This window comes from Astatotilapia calliptera, chromosome 12, assembly GCF_964374335.1.
Source record: "Astatotilapia calliptera chromosome 12, fAstCal68.1, whole genome shotgun sequence".
Lineage (NCBI taxonomy): Eukaryota > Metazoa > Chordata > Actinopteri > Cichliformes > Cichlidae > Astatotilapia > Astatotilapia calliptera.
Window position 1 is genome coordinate 12,292,301 of NC_137433.1, and position 24,202 is coordinate 12,316,502.

At 41.5% G+C, this 24,202-nt stretch overlaps 3 protein-coding genes across 6 annotated transcripts in view; 2 read left to right on the plus strand and 1 right to left on the minus strand.

The window, feature by feature from the left end:
• The first annotated feature begins 4,509 nt into the window (after nt 1-4,509).
• Nucleotides 4,510-9,096, plus strand: vsig8b (V-set and immunoglobulin domain containing 8b). 2 transcript variants are annotated; one of them, XM_026188034.2, is made up of 8 exons: nt 4,510-4,648; nt 4,912-5,006; nt 6,843-7,003; nt 7,132-7,330; nt 7,577-7,729; nt 7,845-7,967; nt 8,147-8,285; nt 8,375-9,096. In XM_026188034.2, exons 2-8 carry the CDS (start codon nt 4,934-4,936, stop codon nt 8,625-8,627), a joined length of 1,101 nt encoding a protein of 366 aa, XP_026043819.1. In that variant the 5' UTR covers nt 4,510-4,648; nt 4,912-4,933; the 3' UTR covers nt 8,628-9,096. The 2 variants fall into 2 exon arrangements, with proteins under 2 accessions (XP_026043819.1, XP_026043820.1); XM_026188035.2 differs by having other exon boundaries at nt 4,511-4,648; nt 4,927-5,006.
• A 2,762-nt stretch (nt 9,097-11,858) lies between these two features.
• On the plus strand, nt 11,859-13,517 carry tas2r202 (taste receptor, type 2, member 202). Its single transcript, XM_026188033.2, has 2 exons — nt 11,859-11,988; nt 12,307-13,517. Exon 2 carries the CDS (start codon nt 12,414-12,416, stop codon nt 13,350-13,352), a length of 939 nt encoding a protein of 312 aa, XP_026043818.2. The 5' UTR covers nt 11,859-11,988; nt 12,307-12,413; the 3' UTR covers nt 13,353-13,517.
• A 4,944-nt stretch (nt 13,518-18,461) lies between these two features.
• Nucleotides 18,462-24,202, minus strand: part of dock5 (dedicator of cytokinesis 5) — a 37,919-nt gene continuing 32,178 nt past the window's right edge. Inside the window, exons 44-51 of one of the 3 annotated variants that reach the window (XM_026186960.2) lie at nt 23,998-24,174; nt 20,942-21,025; nt 20,723-20,860; nt 20,307-20,479; nt 20,005-20,128; nt 19,649-19,808; nt 19,320-19,438; nt 18,462-19,187 (exon numbers count right to left, since the gene is read on the minus strand). In XM_026186960.2, the coding sequence (XP_026042745.2) occupies nt 19,086-19,187; nt 19,320-19,438; nt 19,649-19,808; nt 20,005-20,128; nt 20,307-20,479; nt 20,723-20,860; nt 20,942-21,025; nt 23,998-24,174 (1,077 nt within the window). In that variant the 3' untranslated portion in view covers nt 18,462-19,085. Of the gene's footprint in view, nt 19,188-19,319; nt 19,439-19,648; nt 19,809-20,004; nt 20,150-20,306; nt 20,529-20,722; nt 20,861-20,941; nt 21,026-23,997; nt 24,175-24,202 lie in introns of all 3 variants that reach the window. The other 2 variants (XM_026186959.2, XR_013912515.1) reach the window with 2 other exon arrangements.

Here is a 24,202-nt window from a genome sequence, read left to right on the forward strand (position 1 = left end):
TCTTTTTTGTTTTCATGCTGTGCACTGTATCACTAGTTGATGCATAGATGGAACTGCATCCTTTTAGACTGCTATAAAAATTAGTTATATACCACAAGATTCCCAGTAAATCTCCAGTAAATCATCTTTATGGTTAATTGCTGTAATGTGCATTACATTCTATGATAACACAGTGAGTTATTGTATGTTTTGAAACTGCACTAATATCGTCTTAACGTATTAGCAGCGCTGTGCTCATTCTTAAATACAGTTCCCACAGTGTGAATAAGGCACGGGCACATCAGAGTAAAACAATGTTGCTAAGGAACTGACCTATGTCTATCTAGTTATGAAGAGAGTTATGGTGCTTATTCAGTGTAGTAACCCTGCTCTGCTTTAACAGATTACAGCCTAGGTAGGGATTTTGTATCATTAAGGCTGAAGTTAATCCTAATCTTATTTTTTTTCTCTTTTGCTCTAAACCACTTTCTGCTTTATATCCTCTTTCAGTGTGTCATGACCTCGCTCACAGCTCCATAAAAGTTCAAATGCAGGGAAGACATAAGAAAAACACAACCAGAAGATGATCAGTGTAAGCAGCAACAGAGACAGCGTGGCAAGGCCATGATCATAGTATCAAAATGTATCTAGATTTTCCCTACATTTTGATACCATCTATCCCATTTCCTCAAATAGTTGGCAGTGGGAGGTGGTTTCAGGAAGTTGCTAGTAGTTGCTTATGTGAAATTTATGTATATTTACTGCACGTATGGTACCAAGAAAGATGTGGATTCACTGATTTGTTGCTAGCAGTTGTTAGTATGAAATTGATCACAAAGAAAGTGAGTGTTTGTGGGGAGTACAAGGTTTCCAAATACCTTGCAGGTGAATGTTCTCTGTAAGTGGTTTGAGTCACTTTTTCAATGTTCACTATTTGCTTGGATAGCCAATGACAAGTGTTTGCAGACAAACTGGCATATTTCCATGCAAAGTACTGTCAACTTCAGCAACCAAAGCAATCACAAAGAGGTTTTTGGTATATCCCCTGATAGATTTCACCCAGCCACCAAACTCCAGCAATCACTCACCGACCTCTTGGAGATTATAATTTTTTTTTCTAGTGACTGGAGGTTTCCAGAGAATTGCCAGCTGGTTTCTAGGCCTGTATGACTGAGGCCTTAGGCAATGAAACCCATGCACCACAGAAAGATATGCAGTACCACTGCACAGCCAGTACAGGTTGCAGAGGGCCATAACAAATGCAAGAGACATAAAAATAATGGTAATACTGTCTGCACCAGTTTCAAAATCATAAATATATGAGAATGAAAGCATAGCAGATAACTGATGGGATTTCATCCTGCTGTGTATAATGCCATTCAAGTACGCTCTGATGGTAGATATGCCCTTTCCTTAGTGAGTTACTTATTGAGAGGATGAATCACAGATGCTGGGAGGAATCCTTGCATTTCCCTTTTTATTATTTATTCGGCAGCATGGCACAAGGAAAGCATGCGGTGCTGGAGCAACAGGGGGAAAAAAACTGCTTGGAGAGCGGGACTAATCATGCCAGTTTCACAGCATAACAAGACAACAGTTAGAATTGGATGACGACTGGAAACCTTAAAAGCAATGCTAGCTCTGGTCCCATTACTGCACAGCCTAACGAACACCAGCCGGGCTGTAGAGTGTATTTATGATCTGCAGGACATCTGCAAATACAGACTGATTGGTATAAAAGAAAAAGACCAAAAAAAAAAATCAATTTCACTGTCAGAGTGGACATTTAATTGCTGAGTTTCAGGAGGTCATGAATAAAGTGTGTGGCCCAGATTGTGCTGGCTGTATTCCACTCACGTTGCTCTTTGAGGGGTTGAGTGACTGCTCCCCTCTGCCAGAAGCGCCATCCTTGTCCCAGTGGCGTTCCACCTTAAAAAGAGGAATATGTGTGCCCAACTGGCTCCCTGACATTGACACACCGTGAGTCACGCTGCTGTGCTATTTCAGTATGGCTGCTGGCAAGCCAAGCCTTTCTGTAGCCTCTCCCCTCCCTGCTTTGGTCATTTGTTTGCCTCCCCTGCTATGCTGTTTTCTTGTAATTTGGACATCTGTCAAGGTGGTTTGTTTGCAACCCTGTGGTGTGATTAGGCTACCTGTGCCAAATCTGGTAAGAGAGATGTGGGTTGAAGCGAGCCTTGGCTCTAAAGACAGAGCCACAGCATGGCTGCTCCACATCTACCAAGTTTAGCGGGATAATTACAAAAGCACTGGGCGATCAAGATGCTGTGAAAGAAATGCAACAAGTCGAGAACATTCAGGTCAGTGATCACAAATGTATTCATCATGCTTGTCTACACGCTCTCCTGCAGTGTTAATGGTGGTCTTGTCAGTGTCCTAGTACTGTCTGTTCAGTCCCGCCTCGCCCTGTCACACAGCTTGCTCAACTCAGAGCCAGTGCCAGAACCTCCTCTTACACCAGGGGGAGGAAGTGGGGCAATTAACCACCTGCTGATAAAGGAGCCATACCGCACAGCCTCACACATACCCCGATATTTGGTGGATCACTCATGGACACATTCAAACCCAGACTTATGGGTGTGGTGTCACTCAGGCGCACTGCGTGAAGCTCTAGCAGAAAGCTTGCAAACATACAGTGAGCACCAAATGAGAACAGGGTTGTGCTGATTTCAGATTTGCTTTCTGATCATGTTTCATACTGAGCGTTACTAATTTGTTCATCTCTTTAATGAACATTATTGGCAGGATCACATTAACCCAGCACTTAAGTTTCCTAATGGTTAAGGTCACGCTCCGCGCTCACATCATACTGTACGATGTCATTCAGTCAGTACTGAATGATTCCAACGGCACATCTCACTTCATTGAAAAGATCTTTTTTTTTATTTTTACATCATTAGCCAGACAGATATATTGCATGTTAAAACAAAGTAAATAAACCATAATGAGCCTCCATTATGCTTTTTCCTTATTTTCTGTGATATATTTGCTCTGTTACTCGTCCATGCTCATACACTATATTGCCAGAAGTGTTCGCTCATCTGCCTTCACAGGAATGCTCATCTTAATCCATAGGGTTTAATGTGTCGTCGGACCACCCTTTGCAGCTATAATAGCTTCAACTCTCCTGTGGAGGCTGTCCTCAAGGTTTAGGAGTGTTTATGAGAATTTTTGACCATTCTTCCAGGTCAGACACTGACGTTGGATGAAAAGGTCTAGCTCACAGTCTCCACTCTAATTCATCCCAAAGCTGTTCTGTCAGGTTGAAATCAGGACTCTATGCATGCCAGTCTAGTTATTCCACATTGACCTCGCTCATCCATGTCTTTATGGACCTTCCTTTGTGCACTGGTGTGCAGTCAGTGACCCATTCTTTCACAAATTCTTGTAGAAGTAGTCTGCATGCCCCGGTTGATTTCCTACACTTGTGGGCAGGGAAGTAATTTGAACACCTGAATTCAATTATTTGAATAGGTGAGTGAATACTTTTGGTAATATAGTGTATTAAACACGTGCAAACTTTCAAATAATGAGATCAGCTTGTGTATAAGGAACTTAGTGTGAGCCAACAGCTCAAGCTTTAGTCTAGAACATTTGGTTTCAGAAGGATTTTTTCGGTCTTAGAAGTCACTGAGGGTGGAAATTCCTAATATGGTCATTGCAGGCTGTGAGCACAGGACTGTGTACCTGCTGCTCAAACTTTCTGTTTACTAAGAGCATGCAATCAGAAGTAAGATGGCTCAAAGAAATGGGGAAAAAGCTAAAATAGAATTTTTCAGATGGTGGATGAACTGAGGAGCACCAGGATAAGAAAAATAACACATTTATGAACTGAAAATCATAAAAGATGCCACAGTTGAGACAGAAAAATAAAAGGAATTGATTTCTGGCCTAAATCAAAACTTTGTGTTTTGGTAAATCATTCATAGCTGATAAGCCATTTCAACCTCACTAACAGCATGAACGGCAGTGGCAGCTGCCGCACTGCGCTTTGCCGCTCTGTCACGTTAAGTTGTCTTTTAGTCCCAAATCAGCATGGATCTCACTATGTGCCCTGTGTGGCAGAGCAACAAAAACCAGTCAGTGTATGTTCATGGGAGTGTCAGGAAGACGGGTTACACAAGGGCTGGCAACATTTTTTTCTGGCCCATTCGGTCTTAAACAAGTATCATAACTTTCCTCTTACCTTAAAAATAAGCATACCACAAAGAACTCTACAGCATGCAGCAGACTTATCATACCGTAGTTTTAGGAAGAGAGAGAATTTGCATTGTTATGAAATAACAGATGATAGATGTGATAAATAGATGATAGATAAAACTGTGAAAAAAGCAAGATGTAGGTGTTTATTAAACTGTTTTCAGCCAAGACACACACAGAGACTGGAAACCTAAACTAGCAAAAGTCTCTTTTCACATTTTTTGATTATCTTATATTCAAACAAGAAAAAATAAAAACAAGTATGAAGGGGGCTTGGCGTGTTTCCAATTCTAGGAGTGGCCAACAGGTGCACTATGGACAGAGAGGGTGTGGCCATAGTTACTGCTCCTGAGTTTCACCCGAGGACAAAATAAGCCTGCTACACCTGTACTGTCACACCGGTTAGCCTTCAAGGACACACTTTTGTTGTGGATTGTGTCTTCACTTTAAGGTATGTCGGAGCTGTTATTTTTATTCTTCCCTTTATAGCGTTTATCGATCAACATTTGATTTTCTTGGTAGTTTGTACAGACAAACACACACACACACACAAAATAAACCGTCACGACTGAGTTCTCAGGTGATGTAAGTTTATAGATAAACAACTAAGCAAAAGTGATAAAGGCTCTGGGGGAGAGGTAAATGACGCCAGACATCTTTGCTTTTTGATGCCAAATACAAGCCTTTAGATTAAAACTCTTATTTTCCTGATAGTGTGTTTGCTCTCAGGTTGAAAATGGAGCCAGCATTCACGAGCGTCAGGCTAAAGGTGGCTGTGCTGTTTCTGGTGACAATTCAGCTGAGAACAGGTGAGTGTGGGGTTTTTCTTTCTTTTTGATTACATCTAAGGAGTTTGTTTCAGGTTTCTGAGCATGTTGAATCAGGGAACACAACGATCACCAGCAGAAGAGTTGTTTTTCTTAGGAATTCTGAACCTGAATCTGATTTGTGATCCACACAGCAGATACAGTTCACTGTAACTCAGCTGATGATCTGACCATTTCACGTACTCACTGAAGGGTGCGTTTGTAGTGGGGATGGCTGAGAAGTACCCTGCATATCATTCATACCTTAAATTATTGTGGCTGAGGGTCAAACAGCTATGTGCATTTGCAAAGCGCGACCCTGATGGATTTTATTGTGACCAGGGGAGTAATTAGCCTCGGGCCCCCATCCAAGCTGTCTGTATTAAATATAAGAGCAGCATAAAAATGCAAAAAAAAAAATTACATCAAATATGCCCAGAAAAAACCCTCAAACCTCAACGTCCCCTTCATTATTCAGATAATGCTTCCTAATTAGACCAAAAGTTCACCGCCTTATATAAAGAGCCACGACTGATTCTTTCGGCTCTATCGTGACTATTTGAGGAAAGCACCTGGGCGTGTGCATTTCCATTCACAGGAGAAATAAACAACATTAATGATGGCAGTATTCCAACCATCATTTTATTTACGATGAGCGACATCCAGGGTTTAGCATTGTACGTGGCAATTCCTTTAAATTCCTCTGCATCATTGATGTAAACACTTCTACGTCTGCTTCTGCTGTTATGACGAGTCAAAAAATTATTCCAGAGAAGAAGTAGGGGTGAGCAGGAGGAAACGCACACAAAACAAAACAAAAACAAAAACTGTGAGGCACCTTTGTATTTGCCAATGAGGGGAGGGCACAGGGATGTGCATGTTTGTACTGAGCTCAGTGGCTGAACCTACTGGCAAGTTAGCTCAGTGGCCTCTTCACGTGGAAATCGCATCTTCTTTAGATCCCAGTGTTTTGCCCTTGGGGGGTGCTGGGAGTTAGGGAGGGCGGCTTTCACGGTGTAAACATTTGACTGACTAATTTGTTTTTTTCCACACTCACTTCATCACATCTGCCATTGTGTACGCTTTCATAAATACCCCTGACATCCTCTGCTTTGTTGTGGTGCCACTAAAGTGCATTCTGAGTGCTTTCAGAGGGTTATAGTGGATTTAATGATGAGCGATGTCAAAACAGAGGCTGATTTGATTTGAGCTCCATTTAGATATTTTCTGAAGGTTGGACACCCGAACGAAGGGGGAGGGATGGCGAGAAGATAGAGTCGAACATTATCGAGATAAATAACTCTGATCTGTTGAAATGTGTCACCACGCTATCAGTGTTGACTCTGGCAACAGTTGAATAAAAATCTAAGGCCAAAAAGAGTGAGTTAGCGGGGAGTGTGTGTCAACTCAGAGACGGCTCGTAACTAGCTCATGTGTTCAGCTTTCATCATTATTTGCCGATATATTTCAGACAATTAATAAGCCTCCAGAGTTTAATAAGTTAAATTGAATATGCAACCCCAACCCAAAAATCAAAATAAACTTTTACTTTAATTCATGTCCAAGCCCTCAAAATCTTCAGTTTGACTTAAAAGGCCTATTAGTCTCACATCAGCACTTCTTCTCCTCCCTGAGACAGCACAGGAGCGCAGGCCCAGAGCTTGAATGCCATTAAGTGGGAGAAATATTAATACGTTTGAGAGCGAAATTCATTTTATTCTGTCTTCTTTCTGTCTCTTAACTTGGGTACACGACTGTAAGAATCCAATGGAGAAAGAAAGCATTGTTCTAAGTTAGACGGAGCTTAATAGAATTTTTGGTTTCATCCCATGTTAACAGAGGCGATGCAGATAACATCCACGGGGCCGCAGACCATTCAGTATGCAACGGGAACGACTGTTAAACTGGGATGCACCTATACTCCAGCCGCAGCAGACACAGGACCGCTGGATATTGAGTGGTCCAACGTCAGTCCGGACATGACACAGAAGGACACAGTGGTATGTTGCATGTGTGATGACAGAGAGGAATTATAGAAAGACAGAGAAAATATTGCATTTAGGCTCAGTTAGCTGGAAAACCTGAATCAAAAAATAAGACATTACTCAGTGCAAATCTTGCCTCTCAGATCTTATCATATTCAGGTGGCCAGACCCACTACACGGACAACAGCGTCTCCAAAAGGTTCAGTTTCACAGGGAACCCCGACCAGGGAGATGCTTCGATCTCTATCACTGGTGTGACAGTCTCAGACACCGCCACATACCAGTGTAAAGTCAAGAAGCTCCCAGGCATTGACATGAGAAAAATCACACTGGTTGTGTTGGGTGAGGACAAATTGCTTTTTTTGTTTTGCTTCTTTCTTTTTTTTTAACCGGTCTAACTTGTTTCATTTCTCAGCCGTCTGCTTTTAAATGTGCTCATTCACATGGAATGCAAAGGCTCCTCCATTCTTTCTGTCTCAGTAGATTACCTCACTGCAGCCATACCCAGATGCTTCAGTGTTGAATCAGAGCATTGCACTAAAATAGTTTTTGTGCCATATGGGTTGTTTCTTTCTTTTTTTTCATTAGTTCCCCCATCAACGCCAAAGTGTTGGGTTGAAGGTGGTGAGGAGAAAGGAAGCACAGTCTCCCTCCGCTGCGTATCCCGTCAAGGATCCTCTCCCATCAGCTATGTGTGGACGAGAGAAAACGGAGCTGCAATTCCATCCACTGCTACTCAAAGTAAGCAACTTAGCACCAGGATGCCTTTTTCTAAGAATGCTCTTCTCTAAACACTAATGCGGCTGTGTTTGTGTAGGTAATGTGCTTGTACTCAGTGCTGTCTTCTTTCATTAAGACCAACAGAGTGGGGAGCTTCTGATAAAGAACCATACAGACAGCAACACTGGAACTTATGTCTGCGAGGCAGCAAACGCTGTGGGCAAAGGGCAGTGTAAATACGTACTGCGTGCATACAACCGTAAGTCTACAATATCATCATCTTATTTTCAGTTTAACAGCTCTGAACACTCATATCCTGAAGGTACCTTTTTTGACTTGCTTTTATGCAAAATCACATATAATCCTCTTGTTGGATTTGGAATTCAAGAAGGTGAGCTGCACACGTTTGATTTCTAAGCAATACATTGCCTCTTCCAGCTACCAATAAAGCAGGTGTGATAGCTGGCGCTGTGATAGGCGCTCTGCTGCTTCTGCTGCTCCTCCTGCTTCTCATCTGGCTTCTCATCTGCTGCTGCCACAAGCGTCGCTACCAGAAGGAGGTCGCGAATGAAATAAGGTATTTTATGGCCATTTGAGGCATCTGTCAAACGATCTCAGATTGGTGCAGCAGCTTAACTGAGAACCTGCATGGCTCTACTTTCCCAGGGAGGATGCGCAGGCCCCGGAGAGCAGGCCCCCGAGCAGGAACTCCAGTATGCACTCCAGCCGGCACTCCAGCCTCCGCTCAGTGATGGGATACCGCACTCACCACGGCGTCATCTACAGTTCCGTAAGGGGCAATCTGCCTACGGTCAATGAATCGGGCCCAATCTTCACAAATGGAAGCAATGGGTCGACCACAGGCGGGGAGATACCCGCTCACCTCACATATGACCCTAAATATGGATACGCCGTGTGACCACAAACCTCAAGCCTAACAGGCTCTTAATTTTATTTTTAGTGCTCAACTACACTTTATGATAATAAAAAAAAAGACTCAACACCTTTTAAATAATATTCTGTGTCTGAAGTATATAAGGGCCAAGAGTTGCAATAATATATACATGTTTTTTAAACCAGGGAACAATGGGAGTGTTTGCATAGCTACTGACTCATAAAATCCTACCCTCATGTGACATATTATATGTATCAGCTGACTTTCATGAAGCACTTTAGCACATCACTGCTAGTGTAAAGCAAACAGAAGAACAGGTTTTCATAATCACAAATAAGATTTGCTTTGTTTTTTTTAAAACTGTATGTAAAATGTATATAGCAAAGCAATTATTTTTTATTATGGTGCTTTTTTTCCTTCTTGTTATTTTTTTATTTTGTACAGTTTAATGTTTTAATTGGCAAGTCAAGGCGAACAACAAATGTAAATGGCATTCGGGTGTTTGTGTTGTCGGTCCACATGGGTCACATGTGTACAAATGTAACTTAATTAGAGAGATTAACGAATGAAGAATCCATTAAAATAAATATCTAGTGCAAAGTTCTTGTTTAAAAAAAAAACTCAAAATCTTGGTCATTTAATATGCTCGATGTGTTCTCACAGCTTTCACAGTTGCTGCTATTTTCAGGGGTGTAAGTGGCTCGATAATTGGGGACACTTTAGAATAGTTAGCTTTACCTCTGACCCTCTTTATGGCAGTTTGCTTTCTGGTAAAAAAAAATAATAATAATAATTTGTAGAGCAAAACGAAGCAGAATTGCCTCGTTCATGTCCTGTGCAGGGATGCATGTCTGATCTTTTTGGGGAGGGGGTAGGAAGAAGGTAAACTAGCTCTTAAACTAGCGGTACTGACCTGGAGGTGACACCTTCAGTAAGCAGAGTCAGCACTGTGCCTGCAGCCCCACCTCTCTTCAAAAGATCCCATCTTCAAAAGGTGCGTATATTGAATGAATACGAGCTGCTGGTAGTGGTGTGGCTTGGTCAGTAATTCTGTTTCCCGTCCCCTTCAGGGCAAGGGGCACCCCATCCCAACCCACCACACAGCTACACCAACAGACTGGCATAACAGTGTTTAATGTGCCTCTGCTGTGCTTGACTTTGTCGTTTGTTTGCTTCCCAAGAAGACAAACACATCCTCTGTGGGTCCGTGTTAATGTCTGTGACTTTCTGTTTGCTCTAACCAGTATTTTTTTCCCCCTTTCTTTCCCAGTAAATGCACATCCGTCAAGCTTTCTCATGTGCTCACACGTTAGCCTGTCCTTTGATCCATGCAAGAAGCAGGAAAACGGATACAATAATTAATTACAAATACTGTTCTGGAAGCCTCGTTGGAAAATCGCAGTCTTGCTTTGGAGGGCAGAAGTTTTAACAGGGTTGGCATAGTAAAAGAAATTGTATTATTATTATTATTTTTAGAAAAAAGAAAAGGCTACCACCGCAGTCTGCTTTCAAAGAGCTTTTGTATGGAAAACTGCTTTTTAATGCTCTTGTGCAACAAAAAGGCAGAATCTGTCCCTGAAATTTGGCTTAAGGTGATTTTTTTTTTTTTTTTATAAAGAAAAGTGTGACTGCAGACTGTTGGGAAAGCCATACTGTGTGCTTATGAAATCAGCATCTTGCTTGTTTTGACTGGATAAATGGAGTAAACAAGAAATCTAAATAGAGTTGAACTATAATTTTAAGTCAGCACCTCATTAAAAAGAAAGTTGGGGTGCTCCACAGCACAAGCTAAAGTGATAAGGTGCTGCATGAGCACGGCTTGTGAAGGTGACTTAAAGGTGATTTGCTGTTCTTATCAGGTAAATGGGCGTGTGGGCGGTTTGGTGTTTGTAAATATGTGGCGGACAGCAGGAATAAGTATTTGCATGCGGCGCGTGTTGGATTGTGGTTTGTGGATTGGCCGAGCTGCTGTGCTGCACTGACAGACGTACAGTAAAGTCATTGGATATCAATATGCACTGCTCAAAAAAAAATGGAAGGACTTTTTAATCAGAGTGCAGCCTCAAGTCAATTAAACTTGTGGGATATTGATCTGGTCAGTTAAGTCGCAGAGGGGGTTGTTAATCAGTTTCAGCTGCTTTGTTGGTCATGAAATGAAACGAGAGGGGCAACAATGAGACAATACCCAAAACAGGAATTTTTCCCAGAACCAGTTTTGCAGGTGGAGGCCACTGACATTTTTCCTTCCTCGTCTTTTCTGACTGTTTTTTCACTAGTTTTGAATTTGAAGTCAGTGTTATTATTGGCAGCATGAGGTGCCAAGGTTTGCTGTGTCTCCCAGCACAGTCTCAAGAGGAGACTCTTTGAGACAGCCAGTTACTTAAGGAGAGCTGGACAGGGTCATAAAAGGTTCTTCCTGTATCAGTAGGACTGGTATCTGGAGGAATAGCATGGGCACTGCCAGAGCTAAAAAAAATGGCCTCCAGCAGGCTGCTGGTGTGAATGTCTCTTACCAAACAACCAGAAATAGGCTTCATGATGCCCAGTACTGTGCAGCTCGATTGGAATTTCCCATAGAATCCCAGAATTGGCAGGTCCACCGCTGGCACCCTGTGCTTTTCACGAATGAAAGTAGGTTCACCCTGAGTACTTGTGACAGACGTGAAAAAGTCTTGATAAGCTGTGGAGAATGTTATGCTGCCTGTAACATCATTCAGCATCATAGGTTTAGTGATGGTTCAGTGATGGTTTGGGAAGGCATTTCAATCAGGGACACACAGACCTCTACAAGCTTGACAACAGCGCCCTAACTGCCTTTAGGTATCTGGATTAAAGTTCCTTCGGGTGATGTGATGACAGTATGCAGGCAGTTCTATGACAATGACAGAATTGATACCCCTGAATGGATGCAAATCTCTGGGACATTGTGTTTTGGTCCATACAATGCTGCCAGGTTGCAGCTCAGACTGTCCAGAAGCTCATCGATTCCCATTGAGATCTGATGTTTTCAAATTGTCCCTTTATTTATTTATTTATTTTTTTGATCTGTGTATAATGAGCACATATCCTGTCCACCTCATGTCAATGCAAACCAGCTGTCGCCACTACCTGTGGTCAGGGATGATGCAAATCGTACCCAATGTGAAAATATAAATCCCCATGAAAAGAAAACTTAGATCCAAGACTTTCACCTTGCGTGTGCATCCTGCAGACAACTCCAGGCAAGGATTAATGCTTGAATAAACAAAACAAAACAAAGGATTCCTCAGCTGCTACCAAAGTTATTGAGCCAGACCGGGTATTGTCACGACTAACAGGCAAAGAGAACGTAAGCAGAAACCTTCAGTTGGATTCACGGCAATAAAAAACACAATATCTGACCCAGGTGAGCTTCGCTAGTGTAGGAATTTCCTACACTAATTACTCTAACCTTCTTACCTCACTTGTTCGCTTTGCATGTGACCACCTTAAATTTCAGAATTGGCATAAAATTCGAACATTGACCAAAGATTTTAATTGGGCCTGTTTGTATCTGTTTAATGAATTTCAAATGCTAAATGTGTGAATCTTTTCCTCGGGCCCTTCTGACAAGCTATGACTGATTCAATTCTGTGACAGAAATGAAGAATCATCTGATTTTTGAGTGTGTGTATATGATTTATTATTCCTCTTCCCCCCCTTCTTGTCATCTCTTTGAACGCAGCAAAACCAAAGCACTTCAGAAACCCACACAGACTGCTGAGTGTTGCACGGAGACTTAAAGACTACGGTATCCTTGTTAAAGTTTACGGCACAGAAGAGTTTGGGGTTATGCTTGTGTTAATTAAATATCCCCTCTGGGTAATGACGGGTGTGCTGGGCATCACCACTGTCTTTTTTAATTCCTATATCTCTTTGATGAGTGTGTTGAACTACAAGGAGAAAAAGCAGTGGACGCCTTGTGAAACTATCACCATGGCTCTGTCGGTGGCCAGTATTGCTCACCAGATGACTTGCTACTTCTGGATGACCATGGATGAGGTGGACAGTAACTGCCAGATTGCCCAGATAGGCTACGCTATCCTGCTGGTGCTTACCTTCAGCTTCAAGTTCATCATCATGTGGAACAGCAGCTTTCTCACTTTCTACTACAGCACCAAACTGGTTCACGAACCCAACCACTGCTACACACACGCCCAAGATGTCATCGTCAAGCACGTGACCATAGCTGTGATTCTCATCCCTCTGTTTGGTTTTGGCACCTGTTTGCCAATGCTTGTGTTGTTTAACGCTGGCAACCCAGCAGCTGCTGGAAACGCGGTTGGCAACATCACCTACAAAGCAAATGGAGACTGTGGACTTGTATTCTCTGACACCACTTCTGTGAAGGTTTATCAAGTCATGTACTTGCTCCTCTCTGATGTATTTCCAGGGGTGGTCATGGTGAAATGCTGCATCTCCATCTCTGTTCACCTGGCCATCCATCTCCAGCACATGAAAGCTAGCACCAATGGAACCCACCCTCCAAAGCTGGGCACTCAGATAAGGGTCATCGAAATGGCTCTTGGTCTAGTGGCCAACTTCCTTGTCCTGCTCGTGGTAGACCTGTATGTCAACTACAAAATTGTGGCGCACCAAGAGAGCACCCTCTCTCTCACAATCTTTTTCACATCGCTCTACACGACCGTTGCTGCCGTGGTGCTCATCTACGGCAAGAGGACTCTTTGGAAAACGCTGATACATGATTTTAACTTCTGGCTTAGTGAATAACTGTATTTGTCTTGTCTGAAGGTGCCCGAACAAAAGACTCAAGCCAGCCTTCCTTCAAAAGTTAAAAACTGGGGGACAAAAAAAAGCCAATTTGCTTTCTGCTGGAGGTCTTTGTGCTGAAATCAATTGGTCATTGTCTGAACTTATTAAAAAACTTTGAAGTATTCTTTTATCTTTTGTGCTAGCAATTTCAGTAATGACTACTGTCCTGCTGCATCACCATTAATTACAGTTTCTTGCATCAGAATGGGATTTTAGCTGTGCTGGCCACTTAGAGCTCTGCAAGTGAACGCACACCGGGGCCATATAACCAGCTGACCAGGCCAGTACCTATGAATATTAATATTTCAGTAGTACAAATAATAAGTTAGGCCTGTAAAACAGATCCCAAAGCATGCGTGCTTAGACATGATGTAACTCGGGGCCCATCTGAAAACGTTAAAAAATACATGTGACTGAGGTAAGAGTACAGAGCATATTAATAAAACAGGAACGTATGCAGAACCTGGCTTTAAGAGTTTTTCCCCCCTCACTCAGGTTGCAGATAGTTTAAGCTGCACACAGGGACTGGAGTAACCTGCACGTTAGCTGGAAGGATGCCAGGCCAAATCCCTGCACCATATGAGGGGGAAAAAACACAAACCCGATGAAGAGAAGCCCCCCCCCCCAACATCCTCCTTTTTAGTATATGTGTTCGCTGGCCCTCGACAGAATCGTGTATACCTGCACTCGACAGCTCCCAGGTGTGACTTTATGTAGCTGTTGCTGAGAGTGTGGATATGAAGCTGGTGTTCCTGAAAAGTGCACTCATGCCCAGCAAACCTACTCTGAGTAAATAGAGGGGCTTTTTTATAAAAAGGAAAAAATGAAAAAAAAAAAATGCAGCAGACCTCCTTGCAATGCTACATTAGTTCACACCCTCTGGCACCACCTAGTGAGGTTCAAAGCAGAGATACAATAGTGCAGCTAATCCCACTACACACAGAGACTCGGGATCCCTCCAGCTGTTAAACGGACAAAGTAAGAAAGGGCGTATTATCCTTTGATGCAGGGGAGTTAAGTCGTACCAAGGCCTCCGCTTCCATTCCTGTCGTCTTCCCCTCTCCCTGTTGGAGGGAGCTGGATTCAACATAACAGGGGCAAGTTAGGTTAAAGATGAGGCCAAGAACAGCTCAATACAATAAAAGGAACCAAAAAATAAAAGCGCTAATATGGCTACAAATGGCCATTTCTTCAGTGATTAACTGAAAGAAATGGCTACAGTTGTAGCTGCTCAAACTGGACCCAGTCTTAACTACCATATGCACATACGGTAGACTAAAGCTGTTTTATTGATCACTTTTGGACTTTTTCCTTTGACAGTTAAAGCAATAAATAAATAAATAAATAAATAAATACTTGTGTTTTTTAAAACTACACTGCATTTAGTGGAAGATAAAAAAAAAGATGCAAATTAAGACTTAAAAGACAAAAGGCATTAAATGCGATAATTATCATTTTAAATGAGTGAAATTATAACAAACAGGGGTGGCATGGTGGTGCAGTGGCTAGCACAGAAGGTGCTGGGTTTGAATCCAGGCTGGGACCTTTCCATATGGAGTTTACATGATCCCTCTCTGCAGGTACTCAGTCTGCAGTCCAAACATATGCATGGGGTTGAGTTAACTGGTGATTCCTAAATTGGCCACAAGTGTGAATGTGTGCAACAGATCGATGACCTGTTCCAGGGTGTACCCTGTGTCCTGCCCTGTGGATAGGCTCCAGCAACCCCAAATCAGATGGATGGATGAAAAATAAATATTCCACCTGGAACTTATATGTTGTCTACGAACTAAGGAGGACAGTATGTCTTATTTTGTATTCACAGCTTGTTTCTGCTGACCCCAAGTGACCAAAAAAATCCTGCAGGTTGAAAAATAAAATAAATTATTGAATTTTATATCAAATTTTATACCAGAAATTAATTTATAAAATTAATTAAAGGTTGAAAAATAAAAGAAATTATTGAATTTTATATCGAATTTTATACCAGAAATTAATTTATAATGACTTGTAAATATTCTGAAAAGCAGCCGCCCAAGCTTCCGCAGTAAGATCTAAATTAAAATACAGTGGACTGGAATAAAAGAATTAAAGTAGCAGAAATATCTAAGAGAAGTATCTCAGAATTGTACTTAAGTACTTTGTTATGTCTGATAAATGAAGTGTAAGAGTTTGCAACTGTGTTGTGGAAAAAATGTTTCAAACTTCGACTGAGTGCTGTCTCAAGGAAATGGAAATTGTGTGAGTGACCTCAGACTGTGGAATGACTCAGACACTCCGATGTGCCACTGGCTTGTAAGTCAGCTGAGAGGAGACTGGAAAGACGTCTGCAACAGAAAGGAACAATGCTGTTGTGATTTCTGCCCTTGGAATTGTTACAGCATTAAGCCGCAAACCTCTTACACTATGAGGTTGTTTCCATGGAGATGTTCCCGAGTATCCAGCTAAAGTTGGCAGTTATTACGTTGCTTCCTTTGCATGAGTGAACATCCCTTTAAATGTCCACTGCCCATGAGACTTGAAGGGAGAAAGATACCCCCGCACCTCACTATCCAACAGGAAGGAAGAGGCCATTAACAATACAGATTAGCAACACCAGCACCATCCCACAATTCCTAGAAGAATTGCGTAAAGTCCTCCCTGCTTTCACACGAAAAGCCTCTCCAGCCTATGCACCAGTGAGCTAAAGCAAAGTATCGTTTACCTACACCAACTCTAATTGTGTTTGAAATGCATAGGTCACCACTTCTGTGTCTAGTTTGTTGATGTTTTGAGCTTGAGTGGGTAATTTTTTTTCACGCCACCAACAGCATCCCGATAACTGTCTGTGTGAGTGCTGCGTTTCCACCGAGGGTACAGAGGGTAATCTGTATTCTGTATGGAGGCAAGATTGCAGCTAAAAGGCTTTTTTTTTTTTTTTTTCAAATAATCATAGTCATCAAAAAAAGGAAAAAAATAGGGAGTCTGCAGGCATTTCAGAAACTGCTTTATTTCTGTTAAGTCAACAACAGCTTGTTCATAAAAAAGATCATCATATATCTCTTGAGGCATTGTTTGTATAAAATGTCTTTGATGCACGTTAAGGAATTTCCACTGTACAAAAGAAGTTAATCCCTTGTAAAAACAATGTAAATTTAATAAAACACTGGCAAATTAACAAAAGATTCAACTCTATCATTCTTAAAGCACTTTTACATGCAGAGATTTTGCACATACTGTTTCTTTTAGAACATTTTGACAGCGCACAGGAAAAAGTGTATATTGAAATCATACTAAAAATTACACTGCACTCAAAATAAACAATCTCTGTACACACTGGGTGTGCAAAACTAAGGAAATACTCAATTCAACGAATAGCAATAATTTACTTGAAAATTAATTGATAAAAAAGAAAATCTACCCACACCTGAAATATCAAACTAAAGTGAACTCCAGAGGTATTTATGCTTGTAGCACATAGCGTTTAGGGTTCTTTAAAGGACCAGTTAGAAAGTTTGGAAAATTTACTCTCTCGACAAGAGAAAGAGACTATACCACTTACATCATTGTCTAAATGATGACTCCATAACCTACAGTTAGCTTAGCATTAGGACTGAAAACAGCTGCCGACTGGAAACAATTCAGATCTCATGATTTCCTCTGGGATTAATAAAATATCCTAATTTGTTCACAAAAGAGGGAAACGTTGTGTTTTACATGTGGCAGAATGAGTATCTCTTGGCCAAGAGCAGTAACTTTCTGATCTTATTTCTGATTGCCACACAATGTCATCTTTAAACTAAAGGTTTCTTATAGTTTCGTGATTTGATTTATTAAGTGAGCTTTGCAGATGGCAGGTGTATTTTTGTGTCTTCTATGTCTAATGCTAAGCTAAGCTAACCTTTTGGCTTAAATTCAAGCAACAACCTGGAAGTGCAAAAAACACAGATCACCTGAAGCTGGCTCCAAAAGTGAGTCAGTCCCCATAGACTCTTGTGTAAAAATACCCAGAGATGAAGTGAATGTTTATAGCCAGGTACAATACTTGTTTTGGGATTGTATGTATAATTAGCTTCAGTCATGGTTCAAAGTTAAGGTCATTTGAACTGTTACAAAAATGAAACCATCTGATCCAAGAAGAGTTGGCCAAAACTGAAACAAACAAATCTGTTTATGTCAGCTGATCTATTAGAATATAAGATCACCAAATGTTGCCATTAGTCTATATCTGCTGGGCACCAATGCAAACATGGACCTGCTGTTGCTGTTTTTTTTTACTGGAATTTCCTGGAATAGTTTCATCTTACCCATGGATGCAGCTTAGCTGAAAACTTAGCACTACACTCAGTGGCCTAAATATGGTCACTTCCTGTTCCAGAAATGCAAGCTGTCATGATTTTAGCTAAATTGGAGGCTTCAAAAATACAGAAATCACAAACCAATCAGTGATGTCATTCGTCTTTTATACACAGTCTGTGCTCCATGCTACATGCCCACTAAAAAGGTACAAGAGTGGCATCTATGATCTTGTCTCCTAACCAATGCAAATATGCAGATTTTCCAAAACGTCCTTTCACTGAACCTCACCATCAACATGATGTAGTTTAGTTTGGATGCACGGGTTACAGTATTCAGTTCATCATCAACATCAAAACAAACGCATAATCTGCAGCACATTCAATAATGCCATCCAGTGTCTCTGAAACATTGTGGTTTAGACACCGTCAACAAACAATAACTACATTCTGTACATTGTTTTCCCTGCTCTCAATCAAGTTCGAAATGAATCTAATGCAGCTTTTTACTGTTCAAAAATGGAATGCTGGTAAACAGCTAGAGGGGAAATGAGTCATCCAGTGTCACTCTATAAGCACACACACTGTTCAGCCACAACATTAAAACCACCAGCTCTGAGTAGGTTCCCCTCATGACACTCGGACACAGGCCACTGATAGGGGACCACACAGAATGTCTTGTGCTGTCTGGGACTGGGACATCGGGAGCAGATCCTTTGTCCCCTGAGGGTTTGGTGCATTTTGTGGAAGCATCATAGGACTGAAATCTGGGAAGTTTGGAGGCCAGGTCAATGCTTTGGGCTGTTTTGGATGCTTTCAAGTAGGTCTTGAGCAGTTTTTTGTGGTGTAGGAAAAGAGCCCATTGCTACCAGCTGCTTTTCCCATGGGTAGCTGTGCTTGGTCTGCAGCAGCTTTAGCAGGTGTTTGTGGTTAAATTAACATCCACACAAAAGACCAAACTTCCCAGGACGATGCTGGATTATAATGAGATGATCAGTGTTCGTTTCTCCTGTGTGTGGTTTAAATGTTGTGGCTGATTAGTCTACAAATAAAATATAACATTACAACATTGATCATTCCTTGTTCACCACATTCGCTTTGTGTTAAGAAAAAAAAAGTATCTTTTCTAAAAAGAGAATTAAAATCTGTACCTGAAAATCATATATCCATTTTTTGCACGTTAGTACCCTTATTGACAGTCTATTGACAGAAATCCCAAACCTAAACTTCCTCGCAGCTTAACAACAAAATTAAAAGGACTGCTTGGAACTATAATCAACTTGCATCAGAAATATGCTTCCCATTGAAAATCTGATGGTCCTGCAATCTGTACCTTGCTGTGGGGTTTCCACTCTGCCACAAATGAAGCTATGTTTATAAATCACAGCCAAATCATAGAATTAGGGGGGTAATAATCTTACTGGGGGGGGTGCTCATAGGACGGGAACATTGACTTCCGTGCCTTTGGAGGCGGTGGAGGAGGCTTGCTCTCAATTTTCATCGGGAGTGGAGGCGAAAACTTCGGGGAAAAAGAGAAGAGTGCTCGTGTTAGGACTTCAAATAAAAATAAAAACAGAATATTTTAGCGTTTACATGACATTAAATATGTATTTGTAAGGGGGTGTGTGAGATTTTCTCTGAGCAGACATACCTCTGTAGAAAATCTGGAGTTGTCAATCTCATGCGGGTGTTTCTTTGGTGGCATAGGTGGAGGAGTCCCTGGAGTGTCAATGGTTCTGACATCATTGTCAGTGAGAAGTGATGAATAACCTATGACAGGAGAGAGGAAATAAAAGCTTTTCAGGCCACATGCATCAGTGAATACGAGGTGTGTGTGTGACCTGATTAGGGCTTCAGACCAGAATGTGCTTACACAACGGAGCCCTCCTGTTTCTGCGTGTGTAAGGCATAACTTTAAGAGAAAATAAAACGATGACATGCAGTGTTTGACTTTTTTTGGAGGTGGGGGGGGTAACATACTGGAGCTGCGTGGTGTTTGCGGTGTGTGTGGAGAGGCAGGTAGAGGGCTGAGCGGGTTAGACAAGCTGAGCTGAGATGAAACCCCCTGAAACAGGGAGAGGGTAAGCCGGCGATCTCCCAGCTGTAAACTCTTGGGCCTCTGCTGCTTCTCTGGAGGAGTCTAGAATGAAAGTGGAAAACACAACAATGCAAAACCATTTAAGCACAACGGGACTGCTCCCAATTCACAGTTAAAACACTTGACACAATAACAACACGGCCTTTTTAAGTACCTTTGTTTAGTGCATGTTACAGGGGAATAAGAATAACAGAAGAAATATGAAGTGTGTAAACAGTTCTTGGGCATAAGGCCTTACCTCATCTCCATCTGACTGCCTCTCAAGGAGGTTCTGGGATTTGCTCACACTCCACTCCTTTCTGTTCTTTCTAGCAATCCTATTGTCTTCATCTGAGCGGGACAGAACAGACGCCCTGCGATCTCTGGGACGGGACAACAAGGAACTGTTTGTGAATGAAGCAGATATAGAATCAGATGCATAGACGGTGCATTTTTTTTTTCCCAAACAAGGAAAACAAAAGTCTTTTTTTTAAAGTAAGCAATGTCTAGACAGGATGGAAAGGTAGATAAAATAAGCAGCACAAGGATGCTGGGACTAACTCTTGGGAGGAAAGGCAGGAGGGCCCGTCTGAGGAAGCAGAGCCGCTGGAGAGGCCCGAGGAGGCGTTGGAGATGGTTGAGATAGTGGACATGCGACGCAGGGTGGAGGGCAGGATGTAGGGCATCACCACTGAGCCCACGCGACTCTTCTTCTGCTCAGTGAGAGAGCAGGGCTGGGACACACAAATGGGATTAAGCGTCACTGGGGGGAGGAGAGGAGATCTTGGCAGGGGAGGAGCACAATGACAGGCAAAACACAGGTCGCAATAGATTGGTTAAAGGAAGATTTATGGTCCTGCACTAATATAATGTACACTCTGCTTTGAATGAGAACCATTTGATAGGAAGGCAAGAGGGCCAATAGCTTAAGTTGGCACCCTCTTACATTAAATTGAGTTTTTGAGCTGGCAACACACCAAAGTTATGACGCCATATTGCTTCTCCACTTTCTCCCGAAGGTCTTGGAAGCAAGTGACCAGGCGGTTGTGCAAGGGTTTCAGCTGCTCCGTTGTCCTCTCCTCGTGGACGCGAATTCCGTCTGCCAGGAGGGGGATCTGGAGGGGGGAGAGGAGTACCTAAGTGTTTTAGAAGGCTGCTGTCATGGATACCGTGGCAATGACAAGCAAAGGATTTACCTGCAGGGCGATGAGGCGTTTAAGTTCCTCAATGCGTTGACGGTCCTCTGGGTGCGCTTGGATGTAGGCGTTTGTGAAGAAAGCCTGCAGAGAATGGAACCAGAATGAAAATTGGACAACTTGGGGTCTTTTTGTGTTGTTAAAGCCTTGTCACTTAAAATACAGCTACTGGCTACATTGAATAGAGCTCCAAAGAGTGGCAAAGAGGCCACAGTGGTATACTTATGAATACAATCAAGTAGCTCATAACAAGCAACAGGCCAGCCAGAAGTTTTGAGTGGGGGAGAAAAAAAAAGGATTTAGAAATTATAATTCACCATTATTGTTTGGAGTTGAATTAATTATGTTTTATTAGAGGGCTTTGGCAGTAGTTGGTCGATTGAATGCTTTATTATTCTGGCTCAAAAAAAAAGTTAAGAGCTGTGCAAGCGACATGAAACCAATTCAGCAAACAATGCAGTCTGCAAGGAGAAGCAGTGAGACACTGTTCTACTATAGTTTAATAGATGTAAAGGGTGGCTTCTAGTGTGCACTGTACATATTCAATTTGAAAAAGAAAAAAAGGAGCCTTTTTTCCCCATTTGTACAATTTACATTGCTGTTGTCGCAGTAAATGATCAATTCATACAGCCTGCCAAACACTTGGCATGTCCACATGTCCACATGCAGTATTTCTACACCACCACCTACACCAGAAATACAAAAAACGCAGGTGAATTCAAAAGATCATTTTTGGTATGAAGTTCTGTTCGCTGTCATCTGGGTCACGGATGACTTTGTTGTTCTTTGTTCTTTTTTTGTTCCCATGGTGAAAATCTTCAAGAGTTCTTATGCGACTAAAGCCACAATGACAAAGCTTATTTCCATCTACTGACTTCTCATTTGATGATGTGATATCAGGAATGCTCAAAAACACACAGAAATAATTACCCTTTCATGCAGAGATGAGCCTAACAAGTATTGTAACAAGGTGAAATGCATCAAAATCCATGTTTTCTCAGAGGACAGTATGTTCTCTGTGATCTCTGTGTGCTCCATGAGCACTGCTGTTCCTTTAATTCAATCATCAGATTAGAGTTTGAATCTGTCCGTTACTTTAGTTAATGACCGTATAACTGCATTCACAGTACTGCACGAGCAGTGTTGGTCAAGTTACTTGAAAAAAGTAATCAGTAACTAATTACTGATTACTTCCCCAAAAAAGTAATCCCGTTACTTTACTGATTACTTATTTTCAAAAGTAATTAATTACTTAGTTACTTAGTTACTTTTTTTTTTTTTTCTCAAAGATATTTTTATTGAGTTGAAGCAACAAAGAAAAGCAAATACACGCAGAATTGACAAACACCAAACAAGCAAGTTTCACAGCGACTGTTAAAACTGAAATATCAGAATACAGATTAATGACACACTCACATGTCTTATAATTGCTTCCAGCAGTTTATCCCCTACCCACAACGCTTAGAACCCCTATCCCTCAGACCAGGAAGGAAAAAACCAAACAAACAAAGCAAGAAAAAAGAAGCAAACAAATAAAAACAACATCACAGATAAATCAAAAACAAAATAAGAAAAACACACAAACGACTAACAATAAATAAATAAATAAATAAGTAAATAAATAAAAAGAAGAAGAAGGGGGGAGGATTTACTGAGCAACGCTGGAAGTCGGGTTTGTAGCCTGGAGGCTGGAAAAGTATTTCAGGAATTGCCCCCACACCTTGTAAAACTTACCGCTGTTGTTGCTAATCGCATACCGGATCTTTTCAAGGCTCAGATAGTACATAAGGTCCCTCAGCCACTGAGCCTGGGTGGGCAAAGGGGCACCCCTCCATCTTAGGAGGATTGTACGTCTAGCTACGTCTAGTCTTAGTTACTTTTTAAAATCACAATTTACAACCTGAAGAGGTGATAAAGCGATAAATCTTTCAGCCCAATTCTACTTTTTCTACATAATCCATCATACAAAATGTAATCAAATGGAAAAGTCTCTCTTTTTTAACTTGTTTTATCAGTTTTAATCTTTTAACTTTATGCATCAAACAAAAATTTAATTACATGCAACATTCTCTGACTGGAAGAAATTTGTTTAATATTTAAACCTATTTTCTGCACATTCCAGCACATAAAATAATTTTTGTGTGTTTACACTCACTCTTTCAAATAGATGCAAGTAAAACACAGCAGAAAATAAATAAAGTCAAAGACTAGCGGTCCTTTTGCTCTATTTTCACCTGTAAAGCGGGAGTGCGGTAGGCGGAGGTCAGTTGAAGAATCCGCGAGTTTCTCTGTGAGCTTCCCATTACGTCGTTGCGCACTCGATGCTTGCTTGGAAGTTTAGGGGTTTTTTTCGCTGTAAAAAGAAGTTTTCTTCCCACGCACGATGGACGCTAATGTTTTTGTCACTTTTTATGGAATCAAACTCAAAGTAAGGTCAGTACTTCCACGCTTTAAATGCTGCACGCTCATACTCTCTCCCACAATCGATATGTGATCCATTGTTGATCTGCACACAGCTGTTGTCACTAACGGCGCACTCGCTTACGTCACTGTCGTGAGACATTCTCGCAAAAATCACAGTTTTAGTAACGCAGTAACGCAGCGTTCCTACGGGAAAGTAACGGTAATCTAATTACCGTTTTTGCAATAGTAATCCCTTACTTTACTCGTTACTTGAAAAAAGTAATCAGATTACAGTAACGCGTTACAAGTAATGCGTTACTGCCCATCTCTGTGCACGAGCTGTTCTTTGAAATCCATGCCAAAAGTTACTATCCCTATACACACTGGTATAATTGAAACAAAAATGAGTGAATGTGTGTTGAGGACGTCTTTGTCGGGAATCAGCATTTCACTGTGAAGCGTGAGATTTTTTTTTTTATCTGCTTGTTGTCCAGAAACCATTTTTGTTTGCTTTGAGAACTTCCACAAAGCTTCCAGCCTAATAAGATGACCCAATTACAAAAAAAATCCCTTTTAAATTATTTGTCTGTTAAAAAAAAAAAAAAAGCAATCTGAAGAGAAAATGTCATATTAGTTTTTTTTTTTTAAATGACCTTTTCATAGTTGGAGAAGCCACCCATGACTGCGGGGTCAACTATGCCATTGAGCATCATGGACAGTGGGTTGACGGACAGTGAGCGATCACATGCTTGCTGTTGCACAAGGTTACTCAGCTTTTCGTTGGTTTTCTCCATGGTTTCTACGGCGTTTTTCAAAGGACTGATTTCCTCCTGCACATTAAAAAGACACACATTAAAA